This window comes from Epinephelus moara, chromosome 5 (genome assembly GCF_006386435.1).
Source record: "Epinephelus moara isolate mb chromosome 5, YSFRI_EMoa_1.0, whole genome shotgun sequence".
Lineage (NCBI taxonomy): Eukaryota > Metazoa > Chordata > Actinopteri > Perciformes > Serranidae > Epinephelus > Epinephelus moara.
Window position 1 is genome coordinate 41032426 of NC_065510.1, and position 26976 is coordinate 41059401.

At 40.3% G+C, this 26976-nt stretch overlaps 1 protein-coding gene across 1 annotated transcript; it reads right to left on the minus strand.

Annotated features, from left to right (window-relative positions):
- Positions 1-419: 419 nt before the first annotated feature.
- On the minus strand, positions 420-16094 carry lonrf1l (LON peptidase N-terminal domain and ring finger 1, like). Its single transcript, XM_050044469.1, has 12 exons — positions 15344-16094; positions 10802-10920; positions 8832-8954; positions 5822-6019; positions 5484-5697; positions 5259-5364; positions 4662-4776; positions 4421-4542; positions 4124-4282; positions 3788-3950; positions 3276-3428; positions 420-1295 (listed from the first exon to the last, which is right to left on the minus strand). The coding sequence occupies exons 1-12, from the start codon at positions 15957-15959 to the stop codon at positions 1137-1139; spliced, it is 2247 nt and encodes a 748-aa protein (XP_049900426.1). The 5' UTR covers positions 15960-16094; the 3' UTR covers positions 420-1136.
- Between the last annotated feature and the right edge of the window lie 10882 nt (positions 16095-26976).

Genomic DNA, 26976 nt, shown 5'->3' on the forward strand with positions numbered 1-26976 from the left:
TAATGGGCAGCTGAATCTTTTGGTTTAGAGGAGAGACAAATACTACATCAACAGAACCACTGAATCTTAAACACTTCTTTGCAAAAACCACACTCCACCAGGGTCTCCAAAGGTCCATTACATTTTGGAAGATTGTGCATATGACTTAAGGTTAAGTGTGAGAGGAAGAAAAGCATTTAAAAAGGATCAGGATGAGATATCAGGGCCACCGGTGTTCCGTTGACCTGATGTTAGGAGGGATAAAAGGGCCGATGTTTGCATGACCACTTGGAAGTAACTAGAAGAGGAAAACAATGGGAAGAAACACAAGTCATCTCACTCTTTCAACAGGAAGGTCCTCTGCCACAACTAACAGGCAGCAATGGAAATTTTGCATGGCGGGGGAAAAAAGTAAGAATAAAATGTGATGCTCGGAAGATATCGATCAATACTTTTTAATGAGTGTCAGGGTCACGTACGCCTGCCTTTGCTGCACTTACACTTTGCACAAATCTCTTTTTAATGGTTCATCAAAACCCTTTCTTGCTTTCACTTTTTTGGACTTTCAGCATTTAGGATTTTGTTCTACAGAATCACCTCACCCCTCCTCCATACTAACAGAAATTACAGCCAGCAAATTAAAAAAAACCCTTTCTCTTCACTGATCTCACCAGAGACGATACAACACAAACTGTAACACTCTCTTCACCTCACTCAAGGTTAGATACTTTACTCCCTGTGCCGCCTTCAACAGCAAAATATCAACCCAGTGGAACAGTGACTGCTCTTTTCATTTCAACAAGGTCACTCAGGGATGCTCTTCTGAAAATGAACAGCATTAGGATTGAGAGCAGATTTTTTTAAAATAATTTTTGACAGTCTCAAATAAATAATGTGCGTTAGTGGGAGTATCCCTGAGGTGGTTTGACCACATCTCTGGTTTCACTGATCCACAGTTCAAGGATGATTCGGCTTTGCTTTTATACTGCAGAGGCTTTTAATGAAGAACTGTAAAACAAGGGCTCGTGCAGCTGTAAAAACACAGTTGAAGGATCAGGTGGCAGTAGAAATAAAAGTTGGCAAGATGACGATACAGGGGTCGCTTGAATGTCATTTCAAAGTCCAGAAGATGTTTGTGGTGATGAGAAGAGGAAGCTCTAGTTGTTGGGGATGCTCTGCAGATATGTGAGGATGTGCTGGATTTTCACCAAGCGTTCTTTGAGGCTGGTCATGGAGAGGACAGAGAGCTGGTACCGTGGGTCAATAGGCAGAACAGCCAGGAGCCACCAGCAGCAGGCTGGACCGTTAGGAGTCGCCTAGCAGGAAGGAGGAATAGTGTTAAACATTTGTGTGTGAAAATACTTGTGCACATCTAGCTCCTGTGTAACTGCTGCCATTTAGAGTTTTGTGATGCTTCATTCTAGGGTCATACAACACATTAAACACAAACAATAAATATAGTTTTAATTAACATTTCTGCGATTTTCAAGTCTCCATTTACACAATTGGTAATTTGGTGAAGTACACATTTTGTATTGATTGCGTACTATACTCACCCTGCAAATACAACCCTTGAATGAGTTCACACATAAATGACCTCTTACGGTAATTTGCCAGAGGAATGCATGTCTGCACCAGAGTTACACAGCTAAAAAATCCTTCTTTGTTTGAGTTGGAGACTGAGACAGTTAAAAATCTGTTAAAAAGTTACAGACAAGGATTTGAAGTGAATACGGTTTACTACATCTATGCTACATTTTGCATTTCATGCTGGCCATTTGCCAGAGAATTGCAGTGCTTGTCCCTGGAACAAATAAGTTCCAAACTTACATAACGCCATTAAAAATCATAGTTCTTTTTTAGTGTGCACACACGTGGTGCAGTCGGGGATTCTTTTCATGACACTCCTCTGACGCAACAGGGCCGGTGGGATTAGGTATGAAGCACCCGTAAAGCTCTTTAGCCTATATTGTCAATGGACTCCGCCCCGTGGTTGTCCTAAGAGCAGAGCTGTAATCCCTGTCTGCGCTGCAGGCTACCAGCCAGAGCTGAGCGTACACAACAACTATGTTCCGGTATTAAGACTTCTGAGGCAGGTGAATCCATAGTGTATTGTGGGTTTCCCCAAAAGGCAAGTGTGTCATGAGATGATCCAATTTCAGACTTCAGAATCTGCAGCGTCTTGCTGTGTCAGACGAGGTAATGAAAGCTCAGACACTGCAGTAATTTGAAGAAAGAGCTCAGCTGACATCGGTTCTGACAATAATAAATATAAATAAGAATAGAATATTCATCAGCTGGTGTTCCTTTATTTAAATGCACATCTGGTTATTTAAAAACTTGGGGCCATCACATGCACTGGAGGCAGCTAGTTTAACAAATTACTTATTCTCAACAGAATCTGCACCAGCATCTGCTGCTCAGTATTTTAACCAATTCATCTGCCGGACAAATTATATAAAAATGACACTACTTTAAGTCACTAACAGCGCAAATACAGTTTTTCCTTTTGTTTTCTATTGTGTAAAGTCAACAGCACAAGAGAAGTTTAATTAAGTACAAGGTATCATTTTCCAGTTCACTAGCTATAGTCACTAATTCTATTAAGGCCAATGCCAGCCATTTCATCCATGTTATATATCGGCCTACTGCTAATTTTTGTGTAATGAAGACAGTGAACGCAAGGGAAATATTATGTTTGCATGTCAATTCTTGCTGAAGGAAATCAAAAATATATTTCTGATGTTAAAACAAGCTCAGAGACCAGTGGAAATATTAGACCTGATACTCTGGTTCAGGCATCTACTGCTACCTGTCTAGTGCAGAAATAATGTGTATTTAAAGATTAGACTCCTCAGAGCTGGTCATCGATCTGGAGAAAGAACAAATACACTCCTCTTGTCAGTGCTCCCTCAGAAGCTACTATAATATCTCAAATGCTTTTTTACCTTTCATTCATATCATGGTTTAGAACCGTTCCCCATGGGCAACAACGTAGAAGAGGGAGAGCAGCCAGCATAGTGGTGTATAACTTCCAAGCCATTTTGTGTGTTTCTCAGTTTCAGAGCCAGGGCTGTGCATGAACACTGGATTTTTTTCAGCGCACACAGAGAATAAATAGCTACTGGATTGTGAGGAGATATTCACTGAATTTAACAAAAACTGTATTGGATTAGAATCGCCGACTGCACCTTTAGGGAATTAGTTTTCAAAATAGTCCCTGCATAAACTACTCTGGTCTGAATTGGGCAAATGTCTTCAGATGGAAGCAGAGGGACAGTTAACTGGATGTTTACCTGGATGTCAGCTTCTCGTTCTGGCATTGGTCCAAAGTGCTGCAGGATCTGGTTGTGGAAGTGGATCTTGAGGTTCTGAAACCAGTCGCGGGCCTGCTCATATACAGCATCATGCAGCTCTTGCAGTCTCTCCAGCTCGTCACTGTCCTCCACCTAATAGAAGAGAATCAATTAACCCATCAGTCACTTTTGGATTGTCAACTTCAAAATACATTTGTTTTAAAAGAACTGGCAATAACTTAATGTGAGAAACAAGTCAACTTATAAAGTAACAGCCCACCCAAAATCAACCCCTGTAGACTCAAAAGGTGGGACTCTGGAGCCCTGCTTTTTAGCCTGGGCAAAATTGATGTGGTACAACAGAAAAAATATCAGCCACTGCCATCGAGGAATGTCATCTTATTTGCAGATAGGCCGATGGCAGTCAACAAGGTGAAACAGATGTTCGGCTGATAAATTGGTGCATCCCCAGTAGATAATACCATTCAAATGATAGTTACTGTGGTTCTTACCCGGATATCGCCCAAATGCTCGATGTCAGCAGTACTGTAACCATCCTTCATTCCTCGGGACAGTACCCGGAAGCGTTTTCCTCCAATAGTGTCTACTACTGATCGTCCGTCAGGGAGGAAATGGACACTCCTGATGGTCAGCATGCAGCCATAATCTGCAAACCTACAGGGATGGACACAATTTAGTTTTTGATTTATTTAGACAACTGAGTTTTGGCAGTTTGTTCTAGTGGTTCCTTTTCTCCAGATGTGTAAATGCATCTGGTTTTAAAGCCTTCTAATATTGTTACTCATACAAATCCATGTGCTTGCATGTTGGTGTGCTTGCAAGCTTACCCTTTCTGGGGATCATTGATACACATCCCAAACTGCCGCGTGCCTGTGTCCATGCAGCGGCGGATCATGAGGCGGTAACGAGGCTCAAAGACATGCAGGGGGCAAGGCACGGTGGGGTAAGCCATGGTACACACAAAGATAGGCACATTCTTCGTCAGGCTGCACAGAGAAGGGAGGGAGGGAGGGAGGGAGGGAGAGAACATTTTAGACCCTGTGAGCCGCTTAAAAACTTCTGCAAACAGAAACTTCTGATGATGAACATTGGAATCAACCAGGCCAGAGATAAAAAATACTTACTCAGCAAGCTCTCTGGTCTCCTCCAAATGAGTTTTAGTCCTCTCTTCATGCTCCCGACTCAAATACTGTTTGATCAGCGTGTCCAACACAGTTGTCACCATGTACTTCCTACATGCTAGATACTGGAGACAGCAGGATATGAGTTAGTGATAATAATAACAGGAAGCAAAGAACATGCATTTTTGATTAGTACTGTAAGATTAGTGTCCTGATTTCTTACATGACAAGACTGCTCTCTCACCTCTTTTAGGCTCTCTTTACAGAGGGGACACTGAGACATATGGTCCAAGCAGCGTTCTAAACAGTTTTTACAGAAGGTGTGGCCACATGGTGTTGTCACAGGCTCATAGAACAACCTGGGAAGATCACAGAGATGTTTAATTCTGAATCCTGAGTCATTTACAAATAGAGATGCACCGATTTAACTGCTGAACATCAGTATCGGCTGACATTCACCTTGTTAAGTGCTATCAGCTTTCTGGCAAATAAGGAGGAGGAGAGCTAGTTAACATTAGGCATCTGACGCAGTTTCTTAAAAAGATATTTCCATGTAAAACGTTACATTAAAAGTCGTTTCATAAATTTTAATGACTGCATTTGTGCTCATTCAAAGATCATGTAATGGAGGCTGAATAACTTTTTTCGAATTAAGATTTATCTTGTTTCCCTGGCACCAAAGGGGGAATAAATAACAACAACAACAACAACAACAAAACTGACCTCGGCCAAATTGTTACTTTAAACATCGGTATCGGCCCATAATTTGAGAATCGGTACATCCCTATTTACAGGAGCACACTGTGTATAAACTCATATGTCTACTGGTGTGTGACCTTACCTCATGCAGAGAGAGCACTCCAGGTCATTTAGGTCCAGCAAGTCCTCAGGAACACTTCTGCAGGTTTTAGCTTTGGCAGCTTTTTGTTTGGAGCCCTTCCCCACACCTTAAGTCAACCAGAGAGAAGATAGCATTTCACAATTAATTATTATATTAATATTTAAAATATACATGGGTCTAAGACATCATAATATATTTTGTTTGGACATCAGACTGGCCTCTGACCTTGTTTTTTCTGTTTGCTACTTCCACTGTCCACAACACAGGGTTCGGTGTCTGTCACTGACAGCTTCCTCTTAAGCAAGCTACCCTTGTCCTGGTCCCCCAGCTGAGGAGCAGAGCAAACTCTCTTCAGCCCTTCCTCACCACAGCTGGAGCCATGCATCCGCAAGGAATGAGCTCTGCTCAGAACAGGCCGCTCAAGGCTCTCCCAGCGTTTCTGAAAAATCACAGAAGACCAAAGGTAAGAAGACAGTGATTGTTTCCTAAGAACATGCGGCAACAAAAGCATTGAAGCTATTCACTGACAAACAATGTGATGTAATTATTCAATCTGCCCATACCTCTTGGTTGTCCAGGTGGTGGTGTGCTGAGGCTGCACGGACCTGGTTTTGGTGTTGTCTTTGGACTGGGCTCAGTGGTTGGGCTTGGGCATCGGAAACAACGGTTTTACTGCGCAAGTGAGGCGACGTGTTCTGTGTTGTTTCCCTCAAGCCGACCTTCACATTCTCATCAGCTGGAGAAAGCAGGTCGCAAAGGATCTGTAAAAAGAAAAAAAAAAAAGAAAAAAAAAAGAAATACATTTTGTTATTTGTAATTGACCAGGTTGAGAGGAAAAATGTAACTGTGTTTAAACAACACATTTTTCAATTTTGTCAAGGCTGGAAACATGCAGTGTTCGTTTCACAAAGGGGTTATTGACAAAGGTTTCAACCATACATTATTGTAAATCCATTTCGAAAACCAAGACCAAAAGCAAACTTAGTCATGATAATGTACATGGCGATGTGAAGGGAAAAGAGAAGGCAAACTTTGTCCAGAGAGTTGCCTTGTTCCATGTTCACAATAGATATCAACATAACCTCAGTTTGACCTTGGTGTGTCTAACCCAGTAGCAGACTCCATTAACATTTTCTCCCAGTTCAGACACAGACGGTTCAGACAGACTCACTCTTTACATATTTCTGTACTTTTCCTCCACATTGGCGTTATTTTCCAAAAACTTGCTTACAGAAATCTTGTGTAAGAGTGATTAAGGTTACAGTTTTTGAATTTTACTCTTTTTTACAACCATGGTGGGCTGGCCTTTCACCAAAAAACTTTTCAAGCAATTTTACTTTCACACACAAATTTCCAATGCCAGGATAAAATCATGAGAGTTCAACCTCAGTTGACGTGTGCGCCTGTGATCTCGATCAATTTGTGTAAGGTGGTCGTTAAACTCAGTCCAAGCTGTTAAGTCAGTCTTTTCTCGCCTTGACATTTTGACAAAGTCAAACATGTTTAATATTACTGTAGATTTTTAATTTTGGCTCGGGCAAATGCTTAAGTTTTATGAAATCAACATCCATCCAGTGCCAAAAAGGAAGTAGCAAGCGAGTAGACGGTAAACCTAGACAGAATTTCGGGGAGGCCAAGACCATGAACAAATCTTGGTTTTCTTGGACTGTGGAAAAAGAGGGGAAAGTGGTGGAGCTGTGGAGTGAACAAGAGTCTGTGTTTCATTTGCAGAATCTGATCAACCAACTGGCTCTTTTTTTAATGAGAAATCATTCCCACAGTCCCCTGCCAGTAAAACAGCGCAGCTAACCAATGAAGGCTGTTAGCGAGTTGTGTCAACAAAATCAAAAAAGATAAGTTTGTTTGCAAATTCAGTTTATCTTTATGGATTATATTGATGCCGAATTGACAAGAATACTGTCGACAGGTGAAGCCTTTCATCTTGTGTTTCTATAATTGTGTGTCTTTGCAGACATGTAAGGAATTGTTAATATGTCATATTTCTCAAATGGAGTTTGGTGTAATGTTTTCCACCAGCAGCAGGAGTGGCAATATTCACAAAGTAATCTAGTCTTGCTAACATTGACCCTGCAAGATCTCCAGTCTTTGCAAAATGTTTTAGCGTGTGACTAAAAACGGACACTGTCTTTAGATGTAAGATGTTGTCAAATTTTTAAGTATTTTCAATGTTTTCTAGCATATGGATGGCATTATGGTGAGCAATATGCTCAGCATTGTTTGGATGCCTTGTAATCTCTTTGTGAAAGCAACAAGGCTGGAGGCTGTCATTTTCAATTTTGTTAATTTTCCATTTTTATTATATGGGTATTGGGAAGGCCTTTGAGACTTTAAGTGTGATTACAGGCTACACAAACTTGATTTGACATGCTATTGATGCACGTTGTTTGGCTCCCACACTTGTGTGGATTGATGTCCAGCCTGAACAATGTCTCTTTCAGGATCAGAAGGATAAAGAATTCAGACTAGCAGTCGATAAAACCAGCAACCCTTAACGGATTGGATCAATTTCACATACTTTAGACCAAGTGAAAACTGGTATGAGATGACTAATGTGATTATGTATGTCTCCTTATGCAATGATGATTCAGAGACGATTACACAGAACAGCATTAGCGACTGAATGCAACAAAGTTTTATCACAAAGTGGCAACAAACTTTCACGTTATTCTGAAAATGTACGTGGGACTGCATACATGAGTCAACTGTGTCACACTTACGTAACTACAACCCTGTGATCAGCCTCTCAAGTGGCACTAATGTCATTACAGACAGAGTCACAAGACCTGACCCACTAACAACTTATGTAACCTGACTGTATTTCTTTGATCCATACTGTTAACCGGATTTTTGCATTGTAGCCTATGTTTCGCATACATATTGATTTGCACCTTATTGTTATGTTTATCATAGACTTTTATGTTTACGCTCTTCATTTGAATAGGTGGAGGTTTACATTTTGATTTTATCTGTAAACTGTAAAAAGTGACACATGCTCTGACTGGCTTAAATCAACATGGATGAGTGGAATGATATGAGTGTTGAAAATAATCTCTGCCAGCACATTCCAGACACAATTACAAGCATAGAGGACGATGTATGATGTATATCCAGTTAAAACACAGCAACACAAGAGGTACTGTCATCAGGATGCTTATAAAACACAGGATCTCTTCCTTGTTTCCGGTTTAACTGTTTATTTAGTCATAAAGCCTAAGTGGAGTTTTAAGATCCATGCCATGAAGAGAGGTTCCATTAAGTCAATGTAGTAGAATAGCAGATGCTTGCTATAAAAACAGAACAAATGGCTTGATGTAATAAAGATCAGAATGGGAGAGCTTTATGTTGCCAGCTATCCAATCAAAGAGTTGGGACAGCCATGTACAGATTCCTTGATCATTGCTACAAGTTTTCTTACACTGTTTTGAGGCTAGCTCCTCCAGCTGACTTGCAATAACACTGTGTGACCTTAACCGTTAGTCTAATGTCAAGTCTTTTTCTCTTCCCACACTGTCAGCAGACTAATCATAACTCCTTTCTCTTAAACTCTCTCACCTTTTCCACTTGTCTTTTAGCACAGGGGAAGTCCTCGTCCACCGTCAGGCAGCTGAGGAAGACTTGGAGAGACTCGTCCACTTGGCCCATCTCATGCAGCACCATCGCTTTTCTAAACAAAGCCTAAAAGGACAGAAAGACAGAAATCATATTTTTGCACCAGTATTTATGTTTACACTGTATATTTACATTCATGCTTAGTCCCTTTCACTAATGTGTACACAATACTGATCCATCTTTAAACCTCCAACATGTTTTCTCTTACAGTTAAGTTTTCATGCTTTACATGAATCTTAAGAAGAACAGATTCAAAATCAAGACAGAGTCGAGGCATGCTGAACTGTTTTACCTACAGCCAGACAGAGCACAAGTGAGAGACACAGCTTTTTCTAAATGCATTATATAAGTACTATTCAACAAATCAATATGAAATGCGCAGGTTCTTTTCATGATATACTTTGCACCACAAATAAAGAATAAACCAGGCTTCAACCCAGACATTGGATCTCCTGTTAGTGATGTAATAGTCAATAGTGGCTTTGACCTTAATCACTGCATTCTCAGTTGTGGTCTGGAAACCTTCTTTAGTCATGATACTCTTAACTTGTTTACCCTATGAGAAGGCCTTTTATACAATACTAAAAACAGCAGGAGGATGCTAAAAATATACCATGTAAACACACAAACAGGGTCACCACTGACAAATTATTCTTGACACTATGATGTAGTAAAGTCAGCTGCCAAGACAAACTTTTAAAGCGGTTGTATTCTTTAAAAAAAATGAACAAATTAATAAACATGATTATGCGAGTCTGACGCCCGGCCTACAATTAACTTGTAACTATAATCCAGTGACACCACAAATTAGATTCTTCCCCTCTGTGGCTTTGTGGGTGGCAATCTTAAAATACACCTTTTCTTAGTAATGACCGGCTGACCAATATATCAGCAGTAACTGACTGCCAGACTCAAGCAGATTAAAGCAGGTGTGTGAGCATACATACACAACCTTGTAGTGCCACCAACTAAATACCGGACATTTAATTTGGGGTCATATCTGACACTGATTATCCTGTCATGCAGGCCTGTCAAGATACCTACTTTTATTAAACGATATATTGTCATGGAAATTATTACAATAAACAATGTTTTTTTCACTTTTTAAACCATTTTGTCACCCTTTGCAATGAAATTCTTAAGAATAGTCAGACAAGAGTATGAAAAAATATTTAATGTATTTTTACAAAGTAATTAACACCTCTTAATCTAAATGTACAAGTACCTTTAAAGGAGTGGTCCAAAATGACTCAGTTTGAGACTTATTAATATGGATATTATTTGTCCAACAAAAAACGAAACCAATTGATGCCCACTGTGACAAACTGAAAGTTCAGCGAAGCTCCGAGAACAATGCGGTTACCTCCAGAATCCGGCCGGTGCGCTACAGCTTGCTGGTGGATTTATGGAGTGGAGGATGACATTGTTGGAGGATAAAACTACCAACGACAGACTTTTTGTCTTATTGAATCAGGACTGTGCTTCTTACATTTCAAAAACACAGCTGCAGGCTACCGGTAAGCTACGCGGTGTGGTCTTTGTAGTGTTTTATTTCTCTTTGGACTCATGCATGAAGGTGGAGGTGGAGAGAAAATAGAAGGAGAATGGCAGCCCCCAAGTCTTACAATGGTTAGGAAAACCGTGCCATTTATTCTGGCATCATGTTGGCTGAAATGCTGGTGACATTCTCATGTATACAAACACGCATGTAAACACAACAGGCAATATCAAGGTCAGGAAAATGATCACGGTCATGTCCATATATCTTACAAAAAGCCACTAATTATCATGACGGGCCTACTCTCATCATAGAGTCATACCAACTGTGCCTCATGGTAAAGATTTTTTAAAACACACTTCATATTTCTGTAGCATGGGAAAACTAATGACTGCAGTATCAGTGAGTGACCTACTTCAGCAGAACAGCTGGACCCAGGACTGAACTCTGTGTCCTCCAAAGCCAGACGGTACAGTTTAAGAGCCATGTACGCTTCCGCCCGAGACAGTCGGGCCACCGCTGTCGTCTCTGGATCTGCAGGAGACATGAGAGAGAGGAAAGAGAAAAATTTGCAATGAGTTAAGGTTTTTAACTATGAATATTTTTCTTTTAATATTAGAAACTACAGCATTTTATGAAATGAGATATCATTCAATTGTTGGCTATCTTTATATCATGAAATATAGCACAATGGTACCACACTTACACTGACCACATCAGCTTATCTATAATTTAATGTGCAAATCTTAAACCTTTTCTGTTTGTGAGTGGGTAATGTTTACCTTAACAGGTTTTAAAACTCTGTCACTTCCTGCAAGTCATATTAGACATACACAATTTATTAGCTGTGGCATTGAATTCTCTGCAGACAATGCAAAAGACAAATAAGATGCATCAGTGGGTTTTATATTTCTGTTTTTAACTGTAGGATGCATTTAAGGGGACACAACAGCTACTAATACTGGCATGTACTCCAAAACAAAGTGTAGAAGCCTAAAATGACTTAACCTTTTCAGGAATGGCTAAACAGACATGACTTTTTTATACCTGTGTACGTGAACTGCATTAAAAATTATTTACTCAACTACGTCACTTTGTTGTGAGCAAGTCTCGGTCTACAAATGAATTCTTTTGGTGGATTACATTTACCTGCGATTAATCAGAACTTTAATAAGATTCATTTTCTTCGCAGACTGAGTCATGCTTCTTCTGAACATGGCACCCTATTTTTCCAAATAATCTATTACCTTTCATAAAGACAAATGGGATTAGATCCTTTTTCTGGTATTTGGCAGATGCTAATGTGAACAGAACCACAGGTGGTTTGTCTAGTCGCCATAACATCAACAAAGAAACCCGGAATATCTGGAAGTTTCTGTCCTGCTTCTCAGGTTGTCTGCAGCACTGAGGACACAGTGCTGCTGTCAAAAGCAGGTGGTGCAACTCTATTACTGCCACAGTGACAGGAGTCTACATCCTTAACTCAGTGTCCACTGATTGTCTTGTCAGAAAGTGCCTCCGTTCTGTTAGGGATTAACCCTCCTTTGACCTTAAAGTAACATGCAATATATTTTTTTTTCTTAACTTTTGATTCTTCCTGGCATTAATTGGACAGAAGAAGAAGACAGGAAATAATAAGCGGAGAGACAGAGATATGACATGCATTTAAGTTTTCAGGGCAGAACTAATGGATACATAAGCATAGATATTGCAGATATGTGGTGTGCGCTGCAGTCTCTCAGCTACCAGCGAGCTTTTGTTAACTGGTTTTGTAAGTCTGAGTTACACAATGCAAGGACACAACAAACTGTGCATTCATATTTTGCAAGGGATGTCATGTTATTCCAGCTTTTCCACCGTCATTACTGACCTCGAGCAAATATTCTAATTTTAAAAAAAAAATTGGGGGAAGTCATCCCAGTTAAATGTGGAGACAAATAATTCTCGTTTAACTCTCAACTGTGTAAAGGCATTTCACTGGTGTCAGGATCACATAAGACCTTATAATGCAGCAGTTTGGGTTATGTCTTTCACTAAATATCCTGTGTTTGAGTAACAGAGGTCAACGGGGACACAGGTTACATGTGTGTTATATCACTTGACCCAGATTCCAATGGATGTTTCCATAAGCTCCCATAAACCAGGTAAAGGTCCAGAACAATTTTTAAGCCAGACTGCCAGACTACAGCTGAGCTATATGTCACTATTATATTATTTGAATAATATTTTGTAAAAGCACCACTCGTCAACTCAACAATATAGTCACAATGTGGTCAAAAATATTATGATATTTGATTTCTACACATTGCCAGCTTTTTAACAGGGTTTGGGAGATCAGTTGTGAATCTACACTGCTGTACATTGGAAATCCTGTGCCCTGTTTACATCTGGTTTTAACATGTGTCCTGGGTGACAGGGTTAGGATTGCCACATTATGACAATGATAAATTAAATTGGCATTTAAAGCCTACAACCCCCAAACTACACTAGCATAAAAATGAGTAAGTGACTACTGTTATTTTTTGCATAATTAGAAGGTATGTAGGACTCAGTGGTTGAAGTAATAAAAAAAAAAAAAAAAAAAGGCCATTTGTCTTGCAAGACAGTGCCTTCACCACAATGCATCATACTATTTTGAACTTGTTAGTTCATTTCCTTAAAGGGGGATTGGACTTATTTTCAAAATTCATACAAGTTATTCCTATGTTTCAGACAACCCCAAAAATATAAGTAAGCATGAACAACTCTCTCTGAAATCCAATAACTGGAGTGCTAAAACTCAAGTTTGTGACATTATAGGGTATAAGGTCTGGGGCTGCTCCATAGACAACTTCACACACAGTCCAAAAGTGGGTCGCAGGTCCACTCTGAATGGACTGCAAGTGACTCGCAAATGTGTCCGTTTATAAACACACTTTATTTACAGTGAATTTCTGGCACAGAGCTTTTATTTTGAGATGCGGTTTCTTGCTGTAGAATGAGTGCCTAAGGGACAACTACAGCGAACTAGTTTGCCAACATGGCCAAACACAAGTATGACCCCGAATATTTTAAACTGTGTGGACTTGAACTAATCACTAAGGAGAAATTTAAAACCTGTAGCTGGACCAGTTGAGAACCACTGCTCTAGATGACACTGAAAGCAGTACACTTTCTCTTTCTGAGGGTCACAAAATCAGCCTCCCATTCATTGTCTATTGTCTCTCTCCAATCTTTATAACCTGTGACATCACAGGTTTGAGACTTGCTTCTCTGGTTTCTGGCTTTGAGACAGAGTTAGTCATGTTCACGAGTATTAATTGAACTTTCCTTGGCTATGGAAATAACATATTGGAATTCTTAATTACACTGGTGTTCCCCCAGGGTATGAAATTAACAAAATATTTTGGGGGCAATTTTGACCCCCACGGTCTAAAAAATGGGAGCATTTTCAAAATGTTTGGGGGCCATCAAAAAATTGTAATTATGTTCTAACAATAAGCACATGAAAAGCAAAACCAACTAAGATAGCGTCTTCACTCTTCAGTAGAAACCACTATAAATGAAATAAATGATGGGTTACATAAAGTTATGGTTGCAAAATATCACTCAGATTTCCTATAATTCAACCAGTTTAAATGTGATGATTTAACCATTAATCTACTGATAGCAGTACTAATGTTTCACCACATTACAGTTACTTTTACTGTTAAAAAGGCCAAATTACTATAAATTGCTTAGATGCAATCCTGGAAGTAAGTTAATTTAAAATTTAACATTCATTCTACCTTCATTAATTTGTCATTGTGTAGACACAGATCACCCAAGAAATGGTTAATTTATACTTATGGTACAGCAAAGCCCCCTCCCCTTCCCTGTCAGATTACTCTCACGTAATCAGTGCAATCTCGTTGATTATGTCTGGAAGTTGAGTTGTAGACGTGACGGTAAATTAATTTAATGAAAATAAAATTATACTTTAATGTCAGATTGTAATACTGTTAAAAATATAAATAAATATAGTTGTTTTGAAAACCTGGGGGCAATTTTGGCCCCCGGAACATGGCTTTTGGGGGCATTTTTGGATAAATTGCGGGCCAAATGGCCCGTGGCCCTTGCTAATTTCTGACACTGTGTTCCCCTTTAAAATCCCACTGAAGGGCAGGTCATGGTACCCCCAACACTCCTTTCATCCAGTGAACATGTCAGCAGTTTTTCAACTTCAGGTCACCTCCACTGGAGCAGCTATGCATTTAATACCTTGCTAAAGGGCAATGTAGACCAATGCTGATACTGGTGAAAGTGGCATATCTCATAGTGATGTCACCTAGACAAACTTTTACTGCCATTATTTGGAATAGCATCATCACTCACATACCTTCACCATCACTGTTTTGATAACTCTAAATCATCTGCCACAGGAGTAGCCTACTTTATCTCATTGCATAACGTTAGGATCTGTTACAAAAGCTAACCCACTGTCTGGCTGACTGTCTATCTGGACCACCAGCCTAGCCCTGCCTCATATATTTGCAAACAAATGGTAAAACATTTATGAAACTGTGCCCCGTAACAACTATAACAGTTACAAAATTCAAATGCCCTCCCCCTTGATAAGTTACAAAACCTGCCCCACTCTGTGTCACGACCTGCCTTATGCAACTTACACCGAGTGCGCATGCTCAGCTGGTGGTGTGTCGTCAACAGGACCTACCAGATCAAACAGCAGCCAATGAGAAGAGACTGGCACCAGTACTACACATGGTGCACTGCTTCTCCAAATGTTGGTCAATAGAACTTACTCTACTTACCCCTCGGGGTAAACCTGCATCAAACACTGACTTATTAATACATATAATGTTTACATAGAAAACGTCCCAGTGGCACATTGTGTTGCCCTCACAGCGAGTGCGCAGCAGACACACCACCAGGGAACACCTCCCCATTTGAACATGGATGTAATGTTATTGTAACTCACCATACTGTATAACCTCAGTTGCTAGCGCCACAGCTTCTTCGTAGCGTCTTCTTCTACACAGCTCGTCCACTTCACTTAGTGTTTTCGACTTTTTCAGCTCGCCTGGGAACCATTTCTCTAACAGTCCGCACAGAATTACATTCACTTTCACCTTGCTGCTAATGGCTTCGCTGCATAGCTTACATTTGGAGAGCAGCCGTCGTTGTAAACATCTTTTGCAATACGAATGTCCACAGGCTATGGTCACAGGTTCACCTAAAAAGCTGTGACAGTTGGGGCAGTCAAACACATCCTGCACACAGCTAACGCTATCCCCTGCGTTTTGACTCCAGCCTGAGAGGGAGTCTGCCCCGGCCGCTTTTCTCTTAAAGTTGCGGAGGATACAGTCCACTAAGGTGCTCAACTGTTCCGGTCTCACGGTGCCATACCGCATAGCAACTGAAAACCAGTCAATGGCTTCTTTCAGGCAGTTTTCCGATGCTAACGCGTTGGCTTTTTGTAGTATAACGTTAAGTTGATGGTGGTCCTGCTCTTCAGAGGTGTTGTCCGAGTCAGCGCCGATGAAGAAGGCGCTCCTCTCCTCCGGTGTGTCCTCCACTTGCGAATGGAGCGACATTGTAGCGTCAACAAAAAGCAAACGTTATGTATTTTTAGTTTTTCTTCTGTTAACGTGTCTATACATTTCTATAGCTGCCGCGGTCCTTGATAGTGTGGTGGACCGACTTTCCCATAGACAGTCGTTAGTTACATAAAAAACACGATCACGTGAGCAGCAAACTCGTGCTGTGATTGGTCAGAGCGTCTCGGTTACAAAACCTGCGTTCGAAAGTTTCATAACTACGGAAAGGACGTAGTGGAGCTGAGTGACTGTGCCAGGTTACAGCGCTCCCATTGCCCCAAAGACCTCTGTCTTTCTCCCCTCAGGGTGCAATAGTAACACAGAACAATACAAAATGACGTGAACATATCAGTCCTTGCTGATATATTTATTAATACGTCTTTGAAAGCTGTCAGAAAACTTACCCAGAGGACCCCTCTCATAACTGGTTGTGTAATAAGATTTTGTAACACAAGTTTCAGTTTTATATAATTCACTCTTCCTTGGCTGTGTCTAACCTCTTTTTTTGTTGTCAATTTCTGTCACGTGTTTCACACTAACCTCCTTTTTGTGATGGCAAATGTTGCACAAATTAAGAAAGATAATAAAAGAGAATGTCTGATTGGACCACTTATTGACACAGTGAATAGTGTGGTTTGTATGCTATAGTATTTGTGATGATTATCAATAATGTTTTGGAATACATTAGAGGTGGAACCAAGTGATTGTTCTGAATAAGTCTCAAGTCCTTGCACTCAAATTGTAAGACCCAAGTCCTGAACTTTGTGTTTCAAGGCCCAAACAAGTCATAAACCAAATATATTGTTATTTAAACAACAGAGTAATGTAGCTAAGCGTTATATCAATAACTGTTAACATTTACGTTGAGTTAGGCCACTGTTCTTTGTGCATCTTCAGATGTTGAATGAAGCTGGAAATTGTTGCATCTTTGTCTGTCATTGTAATTTCCAAGCTGCACATTTTACTTATAGCAATTTGTTTTTCGCTGACCACCATGTAGTTATTGTATGTGAGCAAAAATATCTTTGGGATCATTTTTTACCAACTGGCACTCAGTAATGTAATGTAAATGGTTGTTGGATGCTGTACAGATTGGTTCAAACAAAATGGATCTGGTAAGTAATAAATAGTGTTAATGTAAGTAGATTTGGGAAATGAATTGATTTGTGGCTTTTTAAATAACATACTGTCAAATCTTTGGGCTTGGGGGGGTATCAAGTACTTTCAAGTCAAGTCAAAAGGCTCAAGTACATGTGAAGTCACAAGAAATTGCCGTTCAAGTCCACATCAAGCTGCAAGTCCAATTTTGATTTTGATGAGTCCAGTGTCATCAGATTTGTGACTCGAGTCCAAAGCTCTGGCATAAATTCATTTTGACCTGAAAAAGATCTAAGTAGGATCCAAATATTGTCTTGATTAAACTTTTGTGGCATGGAGTAAGTGTGCAGGCATAACTTTTTTAGTCATGTTAGCATAAATTCAAGATAGTAAAACAAAGGACCTTGCATACAATCAGATTTTATATTCTTTAATTTGTTCCTTAACCCTGCATACACAAAGCTCCAAGACTGAAAGACATTTTCATGTTTTACCCTTGGATTTATCTTTGTGTACTGTCTTGTAGGCTAGACTTAAAGGTCAAGTATCTAGGATTTATTGGTATCTAGCAGCAAGGGTTGCAGACTGCAACCAACTTAAACCTCTACTGTTTGCCAAGCATGTAGGGGAACTATGGCGGCCAACTCAAATAACCCTATCAAGGACTAGTGTTTGATTTGTCTGTTCCAGGTTACTGTAGAACAACATGGCAGACTCCATGAAAAAGGACCTGCTCCGTGGCTCATTTTAAGTTAGCATCTCATTGCCACATTTGTTCTACATGTGAGTTGTTTTATAGGCTATGTTACCTGTTCTCGTACTGCTTTTTGTATTTTCAGCTTTAGCATTTATTATCTCCCTCGTAGCAGAAGTCCACAATCCTCCTTTCCAAACCTGGTATAGCTCAGCCATGAGAGGTGCTTAATGCATGGCTGCTATCAGGACATGTTGCACTGTCTGTCACCTCCCATCATCACCTGTCATCTCATAGAGTCATGTGCTACTGCTTGCCCTGTAACCATCATGTTGTCTCTTACACCACAGTAGCTAAAGTTAGTAACATGTCACCCAGACAATGAAAGCTGCAAAAGCAAATGACCTTACAAGAACATGAAGGTGCCTTGATGCTGTTGCAGACATTTTAAATGATCCACCAACAGGCCAACGGTGAAAATAAATGTAAGAAATTTCCCTCCATAAAAAAAAAAAAAATTCTATCTAAACAGAAATAAACAGTCCTTCATTGAACAAACACATAAAATAGATGTAGTGTTTTTATATGTGAACAGCACTATAACAGCCTCCAAACAGGGCAGCTTGCTGTCCTCTTGCCACTGATTCGAAATAATAAACATCAGCTCCGGTCTCAAGGAAATACATGATGTACTGTGCGTCACCTGTGGAGAATGTTGTGATAATTACCAATGAAAAGAAGCATGAAAAATGTTACTTAACTGCAACTAAATCCAAACAGTGCTGTTATTATTAGACTCTAGTGAGCCTAGAAGCACAGGCAGAAATAGCACCAAAAAAAATAGCATCAAAATTCTTCTGCAAACACTATACTACATTGATCAGATATTGTAAATGGCTTTAAGCCTTCACAAATTCTCCATATGCTTTGCTGTGAATGTGACCTTAAACCAGACATACTGTAATACTGTAATAATCTTTTATTGTGAAATCAGGCTGCAAAAATGATAAGTGTTTTTATCGTTGTTGATGCTCAACCTTCTATTTGTGGATGTATGCAGTGCTATAATGGCTGTAAAGGATTTGCATAATGTAGTGGTGAGGTTACATGAGGACAGGGCGGGAACCTGACGCAACCTTGTATATTATGGAGGGACCCTGCCCTCTAGTGGTTAAAGTGGCCCACTGCTCCAAAAAGACACCAGCAGAAAAGCTCTATTGGAAAATCTAACAGTTTACAAAATGTCTCTCAGAGAAGTAAATGACTTTAAAAAACGAATGGACACAAATTCGAAAAAATATGGCAATAAAGCGCACATAGTGTTCAGTGATAATACAGCTGTGAGTGTCTGTGTTTAACAAACAAATTAAACAAAAACAAAACGACCAAATATCTGTAAGGCCCAGTACACAGTACACAGTACAATTTTGGGCTGTCCCAAATGTAAGATGGCCAGCGTGAAAGAAACGTGGCGATATCTCTGGCTGTGGCTCTAAAACAGTGGTCTTACGTCACACAGTGAGAGAGGTTCAAGGATGGCCGTTGTCACATGGTATTGTAATCAAAGACAGTCTGGGATAAAATTCTGACAGTGTCAGAAATAAGTGATAATAATCTCACTGTGTGACTGGTTAAAACCTACGTCTACTAACCAACCAATAGAGATGCAGCATAAAATGACACACTGGCGCTAACCCCAAACCAAACAGACAGATAGCAGCTTGCCATGGCAGCAAAAAGCACTCAAAAAAATGTGTGGGATTCCAGCAAAGAGGAAAACCTTGTGGAGTTGTGGCAGCAGAGGCCTTGCCTGTATGAGGTGTCCTCCAGCTCTTATCATGACCGCGTAAAGAAGGACGAAGCATGGAAGGAAATAATGGCAGATTTACAGCTGCCAAGTAAGCAAACTAGCAGCTAGCAAACACACACACAGACACACCACAGTATATAGTGCCCACAAAACTTTAGGTTATTTCATAATGTGACCCTCTATCTATGTTGTGCTTCACAGTTGGAGAAGTAATAACATCCCTAGGCACTCTGTATGGGAAGCTTTTGCATCTCACTTCATAGCCTGCGATTCAGTGCACTGTCATCATACAGTCTGCATACATCAAACTTGATGTCGTACCCAAGCTTATTAGATATACGTCACACAGTGTAGCTGGCACTAAATTCATAAGATTGCTAAAATCTCACAGCTGAAGCGAGAGGAGAGCCAGAGCTTCTACATAAACTATCAGTGCATTCTCTGCGTCTGTGGCACTTGTGTGTTCTTTTTTTTAATACTTTATTTGTCTTGCTTTTCCATCACAGAAACATCACATACACACAGAAGGAAAAAAGACAAGTAAGGATCTAGATTGCCCTGTTTCACAAAACCTATCAACTCCTGTGTCATTTTCAGTGGTTCTGTCGCTCATCTTGACTTAAACATGTGAAGGTCATCCATTTTTCCAATTTCTCTCAACATCACTCCTCTTGAGCTCTTATCCTATGAGATAAGTGTTCCATTACATATTTTATTCACAGCTGTCTGTCTCGTGTTGATGGTTCTGCCTTGCTCCTCTCCTTGTCATGGCCTTCTTACAACCTGCCAACAATATCTTCTGTCACATTACCAAAGTACAGTACTATACATGACCTGGGTATGTCATAGCCCAGAATTTTCATAATAACCATAGGAACATTTCCCTAAACTAAACTACACAATTTCAGGACAAAGCCTGACTGTCCTACATCTATTGCCTCACACCTGCTCCAACATGGTCGTGCTGTAGACAATACTTGCTTTTAAATTTTATATATATAAATATGGGCCATAAAATGCATGCGTTTAGTGACAAAACAGCCGTGAATTCCTAAAACAAAACAACCAAACAGTCCTTTAGACAGACTTTACCAGAATATGAAGGAGTGAGCAAGAGGGGAGCCAGATGTTATACATAAACTATCAATATATTATCTGGGTTTTTGTCACTTGTGTGTTCTTTTTTCTCCTTGATATAATGTAGATATCATTCTATATATTTCTTTGTATTTTTAATCTCCAATTATGGGTCTAATTATTCCATTTTTCTCTAAATTTACATTGCGTTTAATTTCTCTGTCATAAAAGTCCCTTAATTGCAAATCAGAATCAAAACCCTGTTTGTTGCCAAGTAGGTTTTCACATACAGGGAATTTAATTTGGTGTATTGGTGCATGAGATTATGAGAGAATATTAAATTAAAAACACCTCAGGGTCCTGGAGGAGTGCAAGTCTTTGAGGGGTGGCAGATTGCAGCCAAGCACCTTCTCAGCGGAGCGAACGATATGCTGCAGTCTGCCCTTCTACTTGGCAGTGGCAGCATTAGAACAGATGGTGATGGAGGAGGTGAGGATGGACTTGATGATGGTGATGTAGAAGTGCACCATCATTGTCTTTGGCAGATTGAACTTCTTCAACTCCCATGTTTCACTATTGTGCATAATGCTGTTATATCACTTGGAATGCATTGTTTGAACCTCTAGTCAAGAGTTCTACGGATATCTGTGCCTTTCTAGTCTTCCAACCAGTCAAAGCGCTTTAACACTACAGAGTCACATTCACCCATTCACACATTGGTGGCCAAGGCTACCACATAAGGGGGCTCTTGTTTACCTAAACGTACACACACACTCACTCACAGCCATCAGGATCAATTTGGGGTTCCATATCTTGCCCAAGGATACTTCGACATGCAGACTGGAGGAGCAAACTGCCAATGCTCCAATTTGTGGACGACCGCTTTACCTCCTAAGCCACAGCTCCTATTTCAAGTTGATTGGTTGATGTAGGCGCTGATGTAGACATCATCAGCCAAGAATTCAACTTATGTATCGTCATTCACCACCTTTATCCCTTTGAGGTCTTTGCTCTGCCTGCATGTTGGGCCAGAGGCTCTGTGAAAATTGTGAATAAGGCTGGTGAAAGACACCATCCCTGCCTGGTAGACTGTTCTAATATTATACACTCAGATAGATTGCCATTTATTTTTATCCTCGCAGTAGGTTTTTGGTAACATGTTGAATGGCCTTGTTGTTGAGTCCAAAGTACCTCTTACAGATATGCCCGATTTACACTTTCAAATGCCTTTTCTGCATCAAGGCTTATTAAGGCTGTGTTGATATTTTTGTGTTTAACATGTTCAGTGATGTGTAGAGTTCTCCTTATGTTATCTTGGGTTTGGCATCCCTTATCAAAGCCTGTTAGATCTCAATTGTGTGTTCTTATAATTAGATTGTGTTTCTAGCACATTGGCTTTCTGAACTTTGAGGACATTCACTTCCACTCACCTTAATATGTTTCATAAAATGTATTTAAAAGCTTAGGGTTTAAGATGGAATTTTTTATATCAATTAAAATCGTACAAAATTACTGGGGTCATTCCCATGTTCTCAAGGTTCTATGCTCCTAAGCTCTATATACCTCATAATGGAAACCTTAAAAAGATGTTCCCCGTCTCTGTATTTGTTTAATATGACATGGCCTAAAGTTGCACTGAACCCAGCCTTAATAAGGGAATGTGCTCTACCCAGTGAGCTACTGGGACTCCCCAGTAGTTACTCTTTATGTGTGGAAAACTAAACTCCCCCCAAAACTACTCCCAAACTTATCTAAGCCCTAATCAGTCAACCAATTAACCAATTAAAAGAGAGGAAGAAAAACAAAAGACAAAAAAATTGAAAAATAATTATGAAACATTTTTGGGGTTAACAAATCAATCATAGATGACTATTGCCATTTCCAAGGGGTAGATATTTTAACTTGAGTGTTCATATGTTGATTCATTTATTCATTCTCTCTAAGTGCTTACCCTGGTACAGGGTCACAGTGGGGCTGGAACCTATATCCAGTGTCACCAAGTAACCTAGTGTGCATGTCTTTGGATTGTGGGAGGAAGTCCTAGAGAAAACACACAATGATTCAAGGAGAACATGCAAACTCCACACAGAGGAGCCCCGGCCAGCGAATTCCAACCTGGATTCCTCTCGTTTTGAGGTGACAGTGCTAACCACTACACCACCGTGCTGCCCTGGGTTTACACATGTAAACAGAATACTGAACATGGGACCTTTGAAATGTTCCCAGATTACCTTGTTACAGTGAGTTTTTTTTTTGGTCACCTGTATCAAGACAAATGTGTTTTTGGTGCCTCAACGCGTTCAGTTCAATTAAATTCAGTTCAATTTTATTTTATTTATAAAACCCAATATCACAAATCACAATTTGCCTCACAGGGCTTTACAGCATACAACATCCCTCTGTCCTTAGGACCCTCGCAGCAGATAAGGAAAAACTCCCCAAAAAAAACCTTTAACGGGGAAAAAAAAATGTTAGAAGCCTCAGGAAGAGCAACTGAGGAGGGATCCCTCTTCCAGGACGGACAGACGTGCAATAGATGTCGTACAGAACAGATCAGCATAATAAATTAACAGTAATCCGTATGACACAATGAGACAGACAGAGAGAGAGAGACAGAGAGAGATGCAGGACAGACAGTAATGATAATAGCTTACAACAACATTCATTTTAGTAATAATATTATAATGATAATAATAATAATAATAGTAATTGTGGTAGCATTTGTTGTTAGTATATATTAACATAATGATAGTATATGTATGACAATAATCATATGTGTATAATAACAGTAGAAGTATGACTAATGATAACAGCAGCAGCAGGAGGCATCAGGCAGGGCCACCGCAGCAGCACAACCACCACACACCATCCAGGCATAGCTGCGATATGAGGGAACCTGTGAGACAGTGCACCAGGGCTCCGAAGAAGCTGAGTCAGGGATATGCTGTAAAGCCAAGTTAGCGATATACAGTAATAGCACATAAATGTTAGCAAATGAAGAAAAAAACAACTTTTCAGAAACTGAGGAGAGAGAGAGAGAGAGAGAAGGAGAGAAGGTGCTCGGTGTATCATAGGAGGTCCCCTGGCAGACTAGGCCCATGTCAGCCTAACTAGGGGCTGGTCCAAGGCAAGCCTGAGCCAGCCCTAACTATAAACTTTATCAAAGAGGAAAGTCTTAAGTCTAGTCTTAAATGTGGAGACGGTGTCTGCCTCCCGGACCGTAACAGGAAGATGATTCCACAGGAGAGGAGCCTGATAGCTGAAGGCTCTGGATCTCTACTCTAATTTCTCAATTATGGGATCAATAAAGGTGTATCTTATCTTATCTTATCTTATCTTATCTTATCTTATCTTATCTTATCTTTTGGAGACTTCAGGGACCTCAAGGTTACCCTGCATTCTCAGAGCGCAGTGTTCTGGTGGGATAATTATGAGCTCGATATGACGGAGCTTGACCATTTAGAGCTTTGTAAGTTAGGAGAGGGATTTCAAATTCAATTCTCGATTTCACAGGGAGCCAGTGCAGAGAAGGTGTATTTTAATTGTATGTGTTTAAGGAAGTGCGGAGCAAGAGCACAGGGGCTGAGAAGTCTTGATGCTTGTCCAAGTCAAGGATGCCTCCTTGGTAGGACAGGTCCTCCAAGTCAGGTCCTACAGAGGTTAGGCAAGGCAACTCCTTCCTTGCATTTGATGAGCACACATTGAAAAAGGCTAGTGAGTGCCCAGGTGTGCATCATTGAAGAAGCCCCACCCTCAATTAAGGCAAATCGTGCGCAAAGAATTGTGGTCGCTAAGGATACACACATGCATCCTTGAAAATTCTCTGAAGGAAGGATTCGGTCCTCTGTAGAATTAGAAGGATCCTTGACATTGGAACAGTCCTTCGGCAGGATTCGATGATGTAGCCTGTTTGAAATTCAGCCATTTAAGGATCCTTCCTTGACTCTGAGAAGGGCCAGCTGTGTTGAGGGTGACCATGCTATTCTTATTTCACACAACCACCAGAGGGCAGTCTTGATCTGTAAAACTGACAAAAACTATTGTGACTTGTAGTTTCATCAGTGACCCCCTGTGTTTTGCCTGAGACATTTCAACAGGGTGTCCGCTGGATGTGTTCCATGCCTTTATCTCTTGTGTGCCACACAGGTCAAATAAGAACATGTTCAAAGGATAACAAATAAAAATCATGAATCCCAGGTAGAGAAGAATCTACGTGTTGGGACATCCTTATCTTGTTTCTGTAATAGTCACTGTCATGCTATTTTTATTTCTCTCCCTGTATCACTCACACATCCAAATGTGCATACAAACATGAACATACATACTGCCATATCAAGTCTGCAACACCACATCTGTGGGATTTGGATATGACCCCGCCACATCTGGGACACCAGTGATTAGGTCATTAAAACAACTAGACTGTCTGTGTGTGAGAGTTTTTTGGAGGACAGTTTACCCCTGCTTAAAAGCTTTACTTCCAACCTTTGGAATTTCTGGAATATGGAGATATGATGAGGAATGATATGAGGTCAACTGTAGAAACACTGTGTGACTAAATTCTCTTTTCCATGTTGACTCTTAAAACACTCTGTTATCAGTGATGATATACCAGCTCCGTTGCCACAACAATACCAAGTAATCCATCAGAGCATTCCAGTCCACATGAAGATGTGTGACCCAGAGTTCCTGTCAGATATTTGGCACATCCGATTTCTTGTGACCAAATACAGCTACTCATTGTTTGTGCTGTTGCACCAGTGGAAACTGTTTCAGTGCACGATATGATGTGTTAAATAAAACAATTTGTTATAAGCAGCGAAGCTCTGGTGGTGTCAACTGTTTTGTGCATTTGCCAGGCATAATGTGATTGTTTGCATGTTTCATGAGTTTATAAAGCCTTGCAGTCTGCTGTAGCATTTCTGGGGGTAATTCCTCCAAAGCCCCCTGGAGAGTTGAGTCGCAAAAGGTGTTTCATTTCCATCATTTATTTTTAAAAAAGGAAAATAGGATGTGTGATGCCCCAGTAATAGAAATAAAAAACAGGATTTCAAACACCAGATATGGATCCGGCAATAACCTTCATACTGTTCTGTTGCAAAGCGAGTACTGCATTTTTGATGAATGCCAAACAAACCAGAAGAAGAAATGCACACACACATGGAAGCAAGCACTTGCACGTTTGTATTCATTTATCAATGTGGGAAACCTTCTGCGTCTGATTCTCAAACAACGGTGCAGGAATGCAGCCCTGGTGCTGACTCTTAGTCTGCCTTATCTGGCTCTGTATAATCTCCCAGAGGTGTTTGGGTTCCCAGCAAAAAAACATACACACACGTGCATACAAAAACATGCAGGCATTTGGATTGAGTGCATGCAGAAACAAACACAGAGGAAGAGAAATGGAAAAAGAGAGCAAAAGAGAGATTTTGCCTCTAGAGACTTGTATTTGTATCAAACAAAAAATAAAAACACATCTGTTGAATGTGCTTTACAAATTCAAATTCAAGAACATGCACACATGAAAACATAAAACTGTGGTTTTATGTGTCTTTTGGAGGTGCTGGTTAATCTCGAGTTCCTGACTGAGTACATGAAGTGCTAATGTTAGAGGTGTGGACTCAAGTCACAAATTTAATGACTGTAGACTTGACAATATAAAAAAGACTTGCAACTCCACTTGGACTTTAGAACCAGTGACTTGTGACTTCACTTGGATTTGAATTATTTGACTTGAAAATACGTGATAGCTCCCCCAAGCCCAAAGATTCCCGCCTATGTTTCATGGTCCATCTGTATAAAAGTCAGTGAGGATGGCAGCGGTATAAAATGTAAATGCGTTGTCTTGACTGTGGGCTGTTACAGTCAAGTTAACACTTGTTTCTGCTCACACACTGTTGCACATGTGGAAAGTACCTGTTATGTAAATATGAAGTCCAAGTTATGGATGATAATAACTCCAGTGTTTGGATAAGAGCAAAACGTGTACGCCTTCATTCAGCGCGTACACAGAAAATATGATTTTCCTCCTACATGTGGCTACTTCTCCTTTTGTCAAGTAATTAAAGACATAAAGGGGTACATCAGCCCCCGCTCTGACCCTTGGACCCCCCCCTTCTTGGCCGCATGACTGCCCCCACCCTCTCGCTGAGTCTGCCGGGTCCAGACCAGGCCAGCTGTGGTACAACCAACTCCATTGTCCTCTGCTATATGAAACAGTTATGTAAGACACAAGACAACGAGTGAGATCACCATCTACTAAGCCAGTTGATACCTCCCCTGCACGCAGCTCCCGCCTCTCTGCACCAGTCTTGGATTTATTGGTGTGGAACGAAGGC